The sequence below is a fragment of the Eurytemora carolleeae genome, unplaced genomic scaffold, assembly GCF_000591075.1.
Source record: "Eurytemora carolleeae unplaced genomic scaffold, Eaff_2.0 scaffold61, whole genome shotgun sequence".
Taxonomy (NCBI): domain Eukaryota; kingdom Metazoa; phylum Arthropoda; class Copepoda; order Calanoida; family Temoridae; genus Eurytemora; species Eurytemora carolleeae.
Genome location: NW_019396269.1, coordinates 372793 through 387069, shown reverse-complemented (window position 1 = coordinate 387069; position 14277 = coordinate 372793). Strand labels below are relative to the sequence as shown.

Genomic DNA, 14277 nt, shown 5'->3' with positions numbered 1-14277 from the left:
TACGTCATATGCTGTATATCATGCTGTCCTTTCTTGTTGGCAGTACGTCATATGCTGTATATCATGCTGTCCTTTCTTGTTGGCAATACGTCATATGCTGTATATCATACTGTCCTTTCTTGTTGGCAATACGTCATATGCTATATATCATGCTGTCCTTTCTTGTTGGCAATACGTCATATGCTGTATATCATACTGTCCTTTCTTGTTGACAGTACGTTATATGCTGTATATCATACTGTCCTTTCGTGTTGGCAATACGTCATATGCTGTATATCATGCTGTCCTTTCTTGTTGACAGTACGTCATATGCTGTATATCATATTGTCCTTTCTTGTTGGCAATGCGTCATATGTAGTATTTCATACTGTCCTTTCTTGTTGGCAATACGTCATATGCTGTATATCATTCTATCCTTTCTTGTTGGCAATACGTCATATGCTGTATATCATACTGTCCTTTCTTGTTGGCAATACTGTTAAGCTTTTCCTCAACCAGTTTGTTGTTTAACCCTTCCATCCTGTAATCATCATCCTCGTTTCTCTCAGAGGCTGACCTCCTGATGCGCACTCATGTGCTCCGGCAGATTTTTGATATTTCCTTTCCCAGAGGTCGCTTGGAGGACTCCAAAGACTATAATCCTGTTCAGAACAATCTTCATCGTCTTCAATTGGAGGTCCTGCTCTGCTGCATCAGTTCCAGATCTGGGACCATCCTCATTGGTTGATATCGTTTATCTCCACAGGGAATGTGTTCCTCTGATCCAGTCTGTTAACAGGAGCAGGGTTGGGCGTTCCCAAATGAATTGCAAGTTTTTGCTTCAAAAGCAACATAGAGGAAGTATTTAGAAAAAGATTCCTTCATGACATTTTTCAAAGAACTCAATTCTGGACTCTGGCGCTTTTTAACAATGACTTCTGTTCAATTTAGAAAACAGAGCGTTATATTTGTGATCCTATTACACGCTGAATTATTCTAATTACTTTTACTTCTTTTTAATTAATTTTTATTTTTTATTTTATTTTATCATGCATGGATACATCTATATTCTATATATATGAAAAAGTTCTAAAAGTTGATAGAAACAAGAGAACAAGTAAACAGGTGATAATGTAAATAGAAACAAGAGAGCAAGTAAACAGGTGATAATGTAAATAGAAACAAAAAATGTTGACAGTACTAAAGTAAAATTTACACAGTAAAATATTTTCAAAAATTACACTTTAAAATAAAAACTTTTCCTTATGAAATCAGAAAATAAAGAACTTAAGCTTTTTTATCTTTTAGAATATTTTTTAACAATTGCACTTTTTGTCAAAGATTAAAACATGAAGGATTGAAAATTTCTAGTTAAATTAGAAAACAATTGTAATGAAAGTTTCACAATCAAGGGGTTGGCCTTCTATTCTCCCAGTTGTGGTCTCCTATTTTATCAGGTTTTGGCCACCTTTCTTTTAAGTTTTGGCCACCTTTTCTTTAAGTTTTGGCCTCCTTTTTTTAAGTTTTGTCCACCTTTTCTTTAATTTTTGGCCTCCTATTTTTCCATCTAGACTTTAGAGTAATGATCTTCCATCCAACCATTTCCAGTTCAAGTCTACACTCTTCCGGAACATATCTCCAGATACCCGCCTAAACAAAAACAAAAGGAATTATAGGATTTGTGATATGCAAGAGCTATACAGTGATAACCAGGAAACTCTGGAATAGGAAGTCGACTTTCTGATCATAAATAGTCCATTTACTTGGTTAACAGTAATTGTATAATGTAAATAGACCAATTGCACTTTTTCAGTGCTTTAATAACTTACTATTCAAGTTGTTTGCTTTGTAACAACATAAAATTAACTCTAGTATTGTTTTAATGTCGTCTTCCTATTTCACAGTTTTCTGGTTATCACCGTAAGTCAGGGGTGCATTCCTCGGGAACGTCTGTTCTCTCGCGGGAACAAAGAGAACGGAACAGAACGAAATAAGTAAAAGAAAAAGTAAGGCAGACGCCCAGCCCTAAACTAAAGATATAAATCTCACGTCTTTTTAATCATAACCCCCCTTATTGAAAACCTACTATAGAAGAACAAAATGTTTTATATTTCTAATATGTAATCGGATAAATATGCTTCTCATACTTGCAATCAAGGATGTAAGGCAAGGAAAGTCATTTCAGAAGTGTTCACATCTTTAGTACTGTAGTGTACTGTCTCTGGGCGCTAATGTAAACACAAGACGGATGTCGGAGCCTGACATGGGATCCATCATTCATATAAAAAATCAATGAAATATTCTGGTCATAGGAAACTATTATGTGAATTATCAAAATTATCAAAATTTAATGCTTTTAACCTCCTCGGATACTAAACGAACACTGATGCATCTATTATTGTTTACAAATTCCGCCCAGAGATAACTGGTTTCAATATGTACACAGAGTATACACAACCGCAATTGACTTTCCTTGCCTTACATTCTTGCTTGCAATAAAACTAGAGGAACTACTAGGTCACAAAGTTGTACCATTAATGTCTTGTAAATTTGACCTTCCGTCTAGTTACGTTATTGTTAGAGGGGTGGATTATAAGGGGGTCCCAATAAACATGGGAATCAAAAGACGACGTAAAAATAGATTTCTACTTCTGATCAAGGTACTAATGCAAGGACAGCTAATTGCGGTCGCGTATACTCTGCGTATATATTTAAACCAGTTCTCTCTAGGCTGACTTTGTAAACAAGAATAGATGCATCAGTGTTCGTCTAGTATCCAAGGAGGATAAAAGCATTTATTTTTGATAATTTTTAAAATTCACATAATAGTTTCAGGACCAGAATATTTCATTGATTATTTTTGTGAAAATTGATTCCATGTTAGGCTGTGACATCCGTCTTGTGTTTACTTTTCCGCCCAAAACATGCGTACACCTCTGAAATAACTTTCCTTGCATTGGAACCTTGCTTCCGATAATAATGATTCACATTGGTACCCTTTAATCCTCTACCTGGTTAATAATGAGAAAAAAATAAGTTTTTTAATCTTGAAGCGTTTTGGTTTGGAATTTTTTTCATTAATTCTGAAGCAAGTCACTTTTACAGAAAAACTACATTTGAAAATACTCAAATTTCATGTAGAAAAGTGAGAATATTTTTATTCCGTGATCAGACAACGGAACAACGATTACCTTTGTGAATCACCCATGCCACTCTTTTTTAAAGTTACGTCTACAGTCTCTTTAAGATTTTTGGTAGATATTTTAACATTATTTTCACTATTATTACCTATTATGTACGCCAACAGCTTCATCAAAATCTTTACGCAATATTTTACGCAGAGTCTCCGCCATTATAGTGCAGGAAGATCCATCCTAAAATTGGAGAATGCAGAATGAGTTATTATATAAGAACTAAGATTTTTAAAAAATCTAATAAAAAATGTAATTTTCTTAGTCTATTTTATCCCCAGGGTACCCAAGGCTTCCTTAAAAAATTTGGCCATTCGGTCCAACCGTTTATTCTCCTATCTCATGATCTCCTATCTCATGATCTCCTATCTCATGATCTCCTATCTCATGATCTCCTATCTCATGATCTCCTGGACCGATTGTCCTAAAATTATGATTGAGTAACTGGCAGTAGAACCACGGGAATACTCTTAGTCTGGGTTTAAATTCCATGTAAAGCTGGGTTCCCAAGCTAGTATTATTATAACATTGTTTTGCCATTTTCCCGAGATAAGTGTAAACAAAATCAGCTCTAATCAATGATTGGTATATTTCAAATTAAAGGGACTGTAAGCGTAATTTCAAGTTACCCTTCGTGCAAAGATGCTAATGCCCGATTTACAATTTATAGATTTGCATATCTATAAATTAGATATGCAAGTTTTTGTTGGTTAAAACTGTTTATTTTCAATTGTGGGATCTGTGCGCAAAATATCAGAATATCAAATGCCAAATGATCAAAAATCTTTAGCTGATCAAAATTCTTTTAATGATCAAAAAAATGAACGCTAAACAGTTAGGACAACTATTTTTTTTCAAAAATATCCCATACAATTTTACAATAAAGTTAATTTTAAAGTTCATGGCATTCTTAAACATATTTTTATGATTAAACATCTGTAAAATGCAAGCTCTCTCTTTCACGCAATCTATTTTTTCTTCTTTCTCTTCTCTTATATTTTCTTCCTTTCTGCTTTCTTCTCTTCTTTTTTCTTCTCTTCTCTTTTCTTCTTTTCTTTTTATTTTCTTCTATTTTTTCTTCTCTTTTTTCTTATCTTTTCTTTTCTTCTTTTTTTTCTTCTATTTTTCTTCGCTTTTTTCTTATCTTTTCTTTTCTTCTCTTCTCTACTCTTCTGTTCTCTCTTTTCTTCTCTTCCCTTATCTTTTATCGTCTCTTCTTTGTTTTTTCTTTGTTGTTTTGAGATGAGCAATGCAGTACGATCCGTCGTTATGATTTTTCTCTGATTTGTTTACATTTCTAGCTTGTAGACCTAATTGAAACGTACTGCGTTTGTACTCCATAATTAGGCATATTTGATCATTTGGCATTTGATGTTTTGATATTTTTGCATCTGTGCGAAAGTAAACTTGCGAATTTCTTACATACAAGAAGCAATGCAGAAACTCCCAGAAACAAACACTTCTCGAGTCAGTCTTTCACATTTTGATTAGATAAAACTTTTAAGTTTACCGTTGTAAATCGGGCATTGCCATCTTTGCATTAGAGGATCACTTAAAATGACGCTTACAGTCTCTTTAACCAAAATTAGTGAACATTCCCTTTAAAAACTAACTTTGTTCGGTGGACTGATGGAGAGGCTGGAGATAAAGCAGGTTGGATCCATCATCCAAAACCTTCAATAGGTTACAGTTAAAAGATAGGAGAGGTTTAGCGGCAATATAAAACTGTAGAATAGGAATTTTTCTGCAAAACTTGTGCAAAGCTTCCTTATTTCATAATGCTAAAATTTGAATTATCTAACGAAATTTAATGTTTTTTGAGAAAACAGTTCTCATAAAAAATCTTAATTTTTCATAATGTATGAAAGGAAGTTGTTAGGTTTTGGGAGGCTTTATGAAATTGGGAAAACAGGATGGCTACACAAGCAAGGGAGGATTATGTACATATAGGTATGAACCCTGGTTAATTGGGTTCAGATTAAGAATAAGCTTTCTAAGAAATGTTTAAACAAGCATATTCAACTTGAAAAATCCACCTGTAGATTGGAAGAGCATCATTGGGTGATTTAGGAGCAGAGAGAAGACCAAGTTTAAACAATCTTGTTCCTCGATCCTCATCCCTCATCTCATCAAACCGAGCCCTTAATCATGTGTTGTAAATATATCCTAGAGAGACCGAGATCTAAATTCTGTGTTGTAATTTGTAAATATATACCATAGAGAAACCAAGGTCTAAATCATGGGCTGTAAATATACTCTGAAATAACCGAGCCCTAAATCATGTGTTGTAAATATATCCTGGAGAAACTGAGCTCTAAATCATGTGTTGCAAAACATACCCTGGAGAAACCGAGCTCTAAATCATGTGTTGCAAAATATACCCTGGAGAGACTGGGTATCTAAAATTAACTATATGGCACATTTTTCATCCAAGCAACATAATCTTTTAGGTCGATAGGCACCAAATTAATGAACATTGAAGGCTGAAGAGTACTTGAACAACATACTTATACACAAGAAAAAGCAGTTATAAATACGTTTAACCACTTCTATCTTTTTATTATATATGATGATTTTTTACTTATAAATAGTCGTCGTCGTATAAACCAATACAAAGACGACAGCTTTCTATTTCAAATTAAATTTCTTCCAAGCTTCTAAAAAATAATGCGATACCCAAAAACAATGAAGCAAAAAAAAAGCTGTCAATTAACAGCTTCTCTTTGTCTTCTTTGAAAAAATCAAAACATAGATGGAAAAGTCGTTTTTACTGTACTGATAAAATCGCCGATCACTTATTACCTGTCTGTAAACCCAGTAGTTCCATCCGCGAGACTGTAAACTATATCACACTCCATGAGAACCTTATAGACAAGGATAAGGATATTACGGTATCAACATATATGAGGTATGTCCGATCATAACTCAGGAACAACTTGACCAATTTGCCTCAAATTTCTACAATTGTTATTTGACCCTTTAAAATTTAATAACTCTTAGCATCTGTATTTTACCTATTTGTGAAAAAATTTTGTATTTGTATGAAGTAAAAACTGAGTCTCCTATATTTCTGAAAACCCCATGTTTTTTTCCCTTGGAGTGAAAGGATTAAAGTCATGATTTACGTTCATATTATTCAGACCCCCTGTAATCTACTGGTTATATATTTTGAAAAAGTTTGGTAGCAAAATGAAAAGTTTGACATCACATCCCCCCCCCGCCCCCGCTTTTTTAGTACTTAAAACCCACAGTTTCTTCTTGTCTGAGTAAAGTTTAATTTCTCCAAATCAGCCAAAACACACTATAATATATCTGGGGAGAAAACAATTATTGATGAAGGGGGGGGGGTCTTTGTTTGTTTGTTTTATTTTTATACCTTGTGGGATATAGCCATGAGAGCACTAGTTCCAGCATCCCCGACTACAGGCAGTAGTTCTACACCTTCAGCACCTGGAACAAGTTCGTCTTCAATGAGGGGGAGGAAGTGCACCCACAACAGTGTGTAATTCTTCCTTCAATTTATAAAATATTTGTTCCTAAATTTAATAAAAAAATCTTAATATGAAATTTAACTAATGTTGTCAGCTTGTTTTGTTCATAAAAAATGTGACCGAAAATTAAGCGATGAGTAGTTTTTAAAAAATTTGCAATTTATCTCTGATGTTTTGCATACGGGCCTGAGTTGGGATCTAGTCCAGGAAATCCTTAGCTTTACTATAGTATAGGTAAAAGTTTGTTGTATTTGAGTATAATTTTGGCGATGATTTTTTCCAAAATTATAGGTGAGATTTGTGATTTTTGGACCCCTTAAGTTTATGAGTCTTGTTTTTTAATTAAAAACCAAAATGAGGGAAAAAATAGTCCCTCCTATTTTTTTGCGTATTTCCCGAACACTTTTTTTTACCAAGTTTCTGGTTTGCTTCCTGGGCCTGTTCTGGGTGTGTGTAAACATAATCAAACTTCCCTCGAGGCAGAGCATTGGCAACCTGGATAAAACTAGTTAATAAGGTTACAATGGATGAACGACCTGGTTCATTCAGAGAAAGAATAAACTATAGTTTTTTTTTCAAAAACGAAAAACAACAAACAATATAAATTGTTTAATCTAATTTTTTAATGAACCAACGAATTTTTGAAATTTGCTAAAGATTTTAACAACAAATAAAGGGTTTTAATGATCTAAGTATTTTTTGGAACAAATTTTTTAAAACGATAATTTTTTTACTAAACAAACGATTTTTTCTGACAAACTTTTAAAAATATACATTTTTTGGGAACAAACAAAATAGATGGAAATGAACGATGAACGAACAAATTGTTTTAAAAAATCGAACGCGCCCATTTCTATACACACACGAAAAGATCAATACGGACAAGATTAACGCGAAAGTGAACGAATTTTTCGACTTCGTGTCTATTTTTAAATAGATAATATTATTTTTCAGATTTAAATTTTTTAAAATGCGAAAGTATTGAACAAGTAAGTGCATCATGATTACAATGAGAAAATCATGATGTATATATTACAATTATATTAAAAAGTATCACGGATTAATTATTACATTGTAAATATTCATATATAAAGTAATTTATAGAGACTAGCCTTAGAGGGCGTTTTGCGCCCATCTTCTAAATTAATTGTGAACATGTTCTCTTTGTGTACATCGTAAAACAAAACAAAAATAATTCGCGGATTTTGACAAAAAAATGTCGTGGATTTTCAAAATTTTCAAAGATTTAATGAAGATCGAATTTTGATGGAGACAAATATTTGAAATTTTGATCTTTCATAAACCTTCCCTAGGGCTCCGTGAGGTCCCACAAAAAAAATTGGGCCCGACCGGTTCAGCCGTTTTTACGTTTATTAGATACAAACAAACAAACAGACAAACAGACAGACAAGCCAAATTTATAAATAGATAGATTGAACGAAAATCTGAAAATCCAAGGTAGGCCATACTTCAGAATGATTTTGACGGCATTTAACGCCATTTCTTGAGAAAATTAAACGTTCGTGGTTTGATAAATTTGATTAAAACACACAAAACAGCATTTCTGAAGGAAACAATTCGCTATTCCTTTACCTTTAGTTTGAGCTCTGCCTCTCTTGGTCCAATGATCAGAGCATCTGGGTATTTTTTTGTAATCCCAGAAATCTGAAATAGGCAATAAAAAGCAAGTTAGAGAGAAAAAAGTATTAGAGAGAAAATTATCAACCAAAAGATCATGGGATTAGAAAACTCAATGGATTCTTTTAGAAAAGCATTGAAGATTGAAGATTTACTAAATATTTTGCAAACGAACCCTTTAAGAAAGAACCTGGAGAGTGTGGTATGCTGAGGCTATGGCAATATATTTTACTTTTCCCAGTCCATTCAACCAATCCTCAAACCCTGATTATTATCATTATCATTATCATTATCATTATCATTATCATTATCATTATCATTATCATTATCATTATCATTATCATTATCATTATCATTATCATTATCATTATTATTATAATTATTATTATTATTATTATTATTGAACCTAAAAATGGGCATCATTATCATCAACGGCAGATATTAAGGCGCTATGCCATTTGTCCAAAAAACTTTTGCCCTACAATCATTTGTTCTACACATTATTTGTTTACATATTATTTTTCCTACAGAGAGGAGATAACATTATTTCCCCTGATCTGACAAATGACATATGATCTGTAGGATAAATGATATGAAGGACAAATGATGTGTAGGACAAATTATATTTCCCCCACTCTGTTGCAGGACAAATGATTTCTATGACAAATGATTGTAGGACAAATGATTGTAGGACAAATGATTGCAGGACAAATGACATAGCCAGCGCCGAAATTAACGAGGTGTGGTTCAGAAAATTAACGAAAGATGATCAAGGGATAATACTCAGAAATAAAAAAGATTGTTTTGTCAAAACAAACAAAAAAGAACGGATTAAAATCGTTATCGATAATTTAGTTAAAAACGAAAGATCTACTGCACTAATAAATTAACCGATAAACGTTCATTAATAAAAAAAACGAAAGAAATATTAAAAAATTAAACGATGATTCCAACAAAAAACAAAATCATATGTTTACTGAATGACTGAAAAATAAACACGAATGAAATGGATCGCTAACGAAGAATGAATTGAAATGAATTGAAAAAAGCCAAACGCGCACATCGCTAACTGAACCTAGCCCCTAAAATTGCGGTAAAATTTTTGACCCCCATCTTTTTAAATTTCTAACTGCGCCCAAACCGATACCTGTTTCATTTCTAACTTTAACAGGATTGTAGAGGAATAGATCTCCACTGTTTAGTTTCACCACCACCATGTGTTGGGTCCATTTTCCAGGTGCTCTAAAACACTTTTTAGATCAAATTCTATGTTCTTTAACCTTTATAAAAATGTAATCTAAAAAGTTTATTTGCAGTTTAAAATTATTAATCTTGAAAAAAGGTTTGTACCATCCGATTGCAAAGATATATCGATTAGAATACTTTGCAACTCCTGTATTGATCTGAGATTTTCATCCGGGTTCCTCTATTACCTAAGTTCTACATACGGTTTCCCATGTATTATCTATTATCTACAACCAGTTTCCTGTATAACCACAGATCTACATCCTCTATTGCTGTATTACCTCAGAGATCTACATCCGGTTTCCTGTATTACTTAACCCTATTCAGACTGACGTCTGGTTTACCAAAAATAGACGCGGGGGGGGGCACAGTGACTCCCCTCTCTATTTCTTTATTGTGATACAAATCTCTAACATATGATACACGTTTGAAAAGCCCTTGGGCTCCACTTTAATAATCTGCCAAAAAAAATACAAATTTGCAAAATTTTAATTATATAATGCAAAATCAAGGTTTTTTAGCGAAAAATGTGAAAAAAAAACAAAAGGTGCGCAAATTATACATATTTGAAAAGCCCGGGACCCAGCAAATACAAATATGCAAAAATATTTGCAAAATTTTCCAAGCCTAAATGTGTGTTAAAGAAAAACTAAAATTGTGCAAATTCTCTTTCCAGGTCTGTGCAAAAATCAACAGAAAATTTCTTTGCAGAAATCTTGAAATCTGCTTCTTTGTCTAGCAGGCTTTCCAAAGAGCTTAAAAATATTGAAATCCAATTACTGAAAGTAGGTTTAAATTTGGATTTAGTATGGTAAAGGTAAAATAAGGCATTTAGGCAGTATGCTTGAGGACTCAGGCAGTATGTATAAAAGCCCAGCTTTTAGCTTAATTTGAGGGGCATGTTCTAGTAAGAAAAGTAAAAAAATTTGAACAACCTCAGACCAGACGACAGGGGGGGTTCATAGTGCCCCCCCCCCCTTAGTTGGAATAGGGTTAAGATTAGGGTTTCCAGGCGTAATTACGTTACACGTAATTACGCGTAATTGTGCGTAACACTTTCTTTCACTTACGCAGGAACATTACGCGTAATTACGCATTTATTACGTTTACGAAAGAAAGACTAGTTTCGCGTAATTAAGGCGTAATTACGCGAAATTACGTATTACGTAACAATTCCGTAATAAATAAAGTACATACTAATTCTCAGAAATAATTATAGCGGGACAGTATGTGTAAGGATATGCCTGCTACAACAATGTCAAAAATATTTTGACGATTTTATTGACATTTTTTTCAAGCAAGGAAAGTAAACTTGAGAAAGTAGGTTGAAATATCAGTGGCGTAAAATAGGGGGGGTTATTCGGGTTATGTACCCCCCCCCCCCTAGAATCCTGGGGGTAATTACCCCCTAGAATCCTGGGGCCCTTAGAATTTGTTTGTAAAAAAGGTTGATTTTAAAATTGAATATCTTTAAAATTTGCACGAAAATAATTCAAATGTGCAGATACTTTGAATTATTTTGGTGAAATATTCTAAGTTTGAAATATCAAAGGTTTACACCACTCGGTGCAAAGATTTAGGGATTAGAATATTTGAGTTTGTGGCAAAAACTCAGTTCCAAATCTAGAGAACATTCTGGCAAACTTCTAACTGATTATCATATTTGATAACCTGTTTATCTTCTTTAAACGAACTTCTATAAAATCGAAAATGAAATAAGATTATAAATGTTGGCTAGAATGATTAATCATATATTCAATAACTTCAGGAGAAAACGTAACATTATATGTCCTTTTTCAATGTAGGTAATTAAAATTATATATGTATTTTGATAATATAATAATAAAACTGATTATTTCTTGTAATTATATCTGTAATTAAACAAGGTACTTAACAAATTTTCTTTGGCGCTCCGCGCACACATGAAAAGAATTGACTGACTCATACGTTAATTTTACAGCTGTTGAAAGTATAAATGTTTTTAAAACACAAGAAAAGAAAAAGAATTGAATTGAACACAGCCAAATCTGCATGCAAAAACTGAAAATATCCTTTTTTCGACGTCAAACCCTTAAAAAAGAACTTTTATTTTGAAAAATTTTTCTAAAGGGGTGGCAAGCCCCCCTACACCCAAGAAAAAGTGCTAGTTGTTCCTCTGGAAACTAGAATATAAACAAAGACAAAACTATTTTTATGTTACTTAAAATAAATTCAGATGTTTACAGATCTTTGTAGTTAATGTAAAATAAATTACTATATTGAAGGGTATAAAACATGGTGAAAGCTGAAAGGTAGGAAATGAAGCCTGTATTTGGTGGAGTTTGTAAAAGCCAGAAATGAGTGGAAAATGCAAATCAAACAACTAAACCAAGCAACTAAAACCAAAAAAATCGGCGCACCAAAATATAAAAATTTACCCCCCCCCCCCTACAGAATCCTTATTTACGCCCCTGTGAAATATTTACAAGTCGTTGAAAATTGAAAATTTATAGATTATGTTGTTGGCCCTTTGTTAAACTTCTTAGTTGTCGAACATGAAAATTATATCAACATAGTATTGGCTGAAATTTCTGATTCAACTTGTGTGACATTATTTTCCTTGTAAGTTAGTTGTTTTATTTAAATTAAAAGTTAAAACTTCAAAATTTCATAGACGTAATTATTGCAAAATTTCGCAAAATTACTTTGTAGAAATTGAAGTTTTGCTAATTACGCGTAATTAACACAAAATTTCGCGAAATTACATCATAGAAATTACGCGAAATTAGGCTGTAATTACGCGTAATTATAGTTTTGCTTATTACGAGTAATCATTACGAAATTTTGCGAAATTACGTTGTAGAAATTACGTGAAATTTGGCCGTAATTACGCGAAATGAATATTTCCCCAATTACGCGTAATCCTGCGAAATTACATGAAATGAAAATTATTACGCGTAACTGCACGTAATTACGCGTAAGAGAATAATCTATTACGTTGGAAACCCTAGTTAAGATCTACGTCCGGTTTCCTGCATAACCAGAGATATATTTCCTCTTTTATTGTATAACCTCAGAGATATACATCCGGTTTCCTGTATTACCTAAGATCTTTATCCGGTTTCCAGTATAACCACAGATTTACTTCCTCGATTGTTGTATTACCTCAGAGAGCTACATCCGGTTTACTTTTATCACCTAAGATCTACATCTGGTTTCCTGCATTACCTAATATCTACATCCGGTTTCTTGAGTTCCTCATCCCAACCTTGATCAAATTCAATATCTCTTTTTGCCGCTTCTACACATTTCTCCCCATACTTTAAGAAATACTTGATTGGATATAATATTATAAAACTTTGATAGAACCTTATACAATTTTTGTTAGATCTAATAAAATTTCGATAGAAATTTAGAATTTATTAGAATCTCAAAACAGTTTCATATAATCTGAAAAAAAAATTAAATAATATATTAACATATCGAATCTTATTAAACTTTGATAAAATCTCACAAAACTTAGAAAAGTATCATAAAACTTTGACGGAATCTCATAAAACTTTGATAGAAACTTTTAGAATCAAGAACACAATGATAAATTTGTTTAACCTTAGCAGCTGCTTGCAGGTAGGCATCAATGTTCTTTTGTTGTGAAAAATCAATAATTTGCTTAAATTCCTTCCGAGCATCAGGACTAAATACAAGAAAACTTGACAGGAATAAAAATACAAGATTTTTAAACAGACTTAGGATAAAATGAAACAGTATTTTTCCAATTACTCCTTTAAAACTTAAACCAGAAACACGCACGTTGCTATTTTTAAATGTATATGTCTAGGGCTAACAAAAAGTGTAGTTTGTAAGGTAAAATAAAAAAGACGTTGCGACACTTTAAAGTCGAGGCTGTTTAATTGTGTTTAATTGTATAGCTAACTAAAATATATTATATATCAGTTATATTGTTGTATAACGGATCATAACACTACCTTTTACATATATATTTGAGCAATAATAAGGAAGATATTGCCGTTTTTCTCTCTCAAAACTTGTCCATTTAATAAAAGAAAAACAAGAATTTCTTCGCAATTTTTTCTCTCATAAGGCAAATGTTTTAATGGTACCGTTGTAAATCGAGCGGCACTGTTACATTAAATAGCACTGCCATAAATTGAATCAAAAATGTTGTCTGAAAGGGACCGTAATTTCAGGGTAAACTAAATTAAATATAAAAAGGACTGGAAATTTTAGCCTATGAATAAAAGGACTGAAATTTTTATATCTTGTAAAAAAAAGTTTTGGATTATTGCTGGAATTTAAAAAATGTTTTTGGATTATTGTATGTAAAAGAACACAAAAGGTCTTCTAATATTAAGTGAGAATTAAGATATTAGACATAAAAGGAAAAGCCCCACTCATTTTAGCCTTTTTAGGGTATTAATAAAACTTGTTATTGATATTCTATAATAAGACGGGCCATAGTGGGAAGTGCAGGAGCTCCAATATTAATAATATGTTTATTGAGAATAAAGCAATTAAACACAGGACTTGAGAATAAAACCATTAAACAAAGGACTTGAGAATAAAGCCATTACACAAAGGACTTGAGATTGAAGTCAGTAATTGAGATTAAAGCCAGTAAACAAAGGACTTGAGAATAAAGCCATTAAACAAAGGTCTTGAGAATAAAGCCATTAAACAAAGGACTTGAGAATTAAGCCTGTAAATAAAAGGACTTGAGAATAAAGCCATTAAAC

The 14277-nt window shown here is 32.6% G+C and overlaps 1 protein-coding gene across 3 annotated transcripts in view; it reads right to left on the bottom strand.

The window, feature by feature from the left end:
* Positions 1 to 1258: 1258 nt before the first annotated feature.
* The window catches only part of LOC111699805 (uncharacterized), a 19609-nt gene continuing 6590 nt past the window's right edge, over positions 1259 to 14277 (bottom strand). For 2 of the 3 annotated variants that reach the window (XM_023470538.1, XM_023470540.1), the window contains 12 exons: positions 13133 to 13217; positions 12752 to 12843; positions 9447 to 9541; positions 8490 to 8563; positions 8255 to 8326; positions 7075 to 7156; positions 6547 to 6620; positions 5973 to 6034; positions 5207 to 5311; positions 4784 to 4844; positions 3268 to 3353; positions 1259 to 1629 (listed from right to left, as the gene is read on the bottom strand). In XM_023470538.1, coding sequence (XP_023326306.1) covers positions 1554 to 1629; positions 3268 to 3353; positions 4784 to 4844; positions 5207 to 5311; positions 5973 to 6034; positions 6547 to 6620; positions 7075 to 7156; positions 8255 to 8326; positions 8490 to 8563; positions 9447 to 9541; positions 12752 to 12843; positions 13133 to 13217 — 964 coding nt within the window. In that variant the 3' untranslated portion in view covers positions 1259 to 1553. The remainder of the gene's footprint in view (positions 1630 to 3267; positions 3354 to 4783; positions 4845 to 5206; positions 5312 to 5972; positions 6035 to 6546; positions 6621 to 7074; positions 7157 to 8254; positions 8327 to 8489; positions 8564 to 9446; positions 9542 to 12751; positions 12844 to 13132; positions 13218 to 14277) is intronic. The other variant, XM_023470539.1, reaches the window with a different exon arrangement.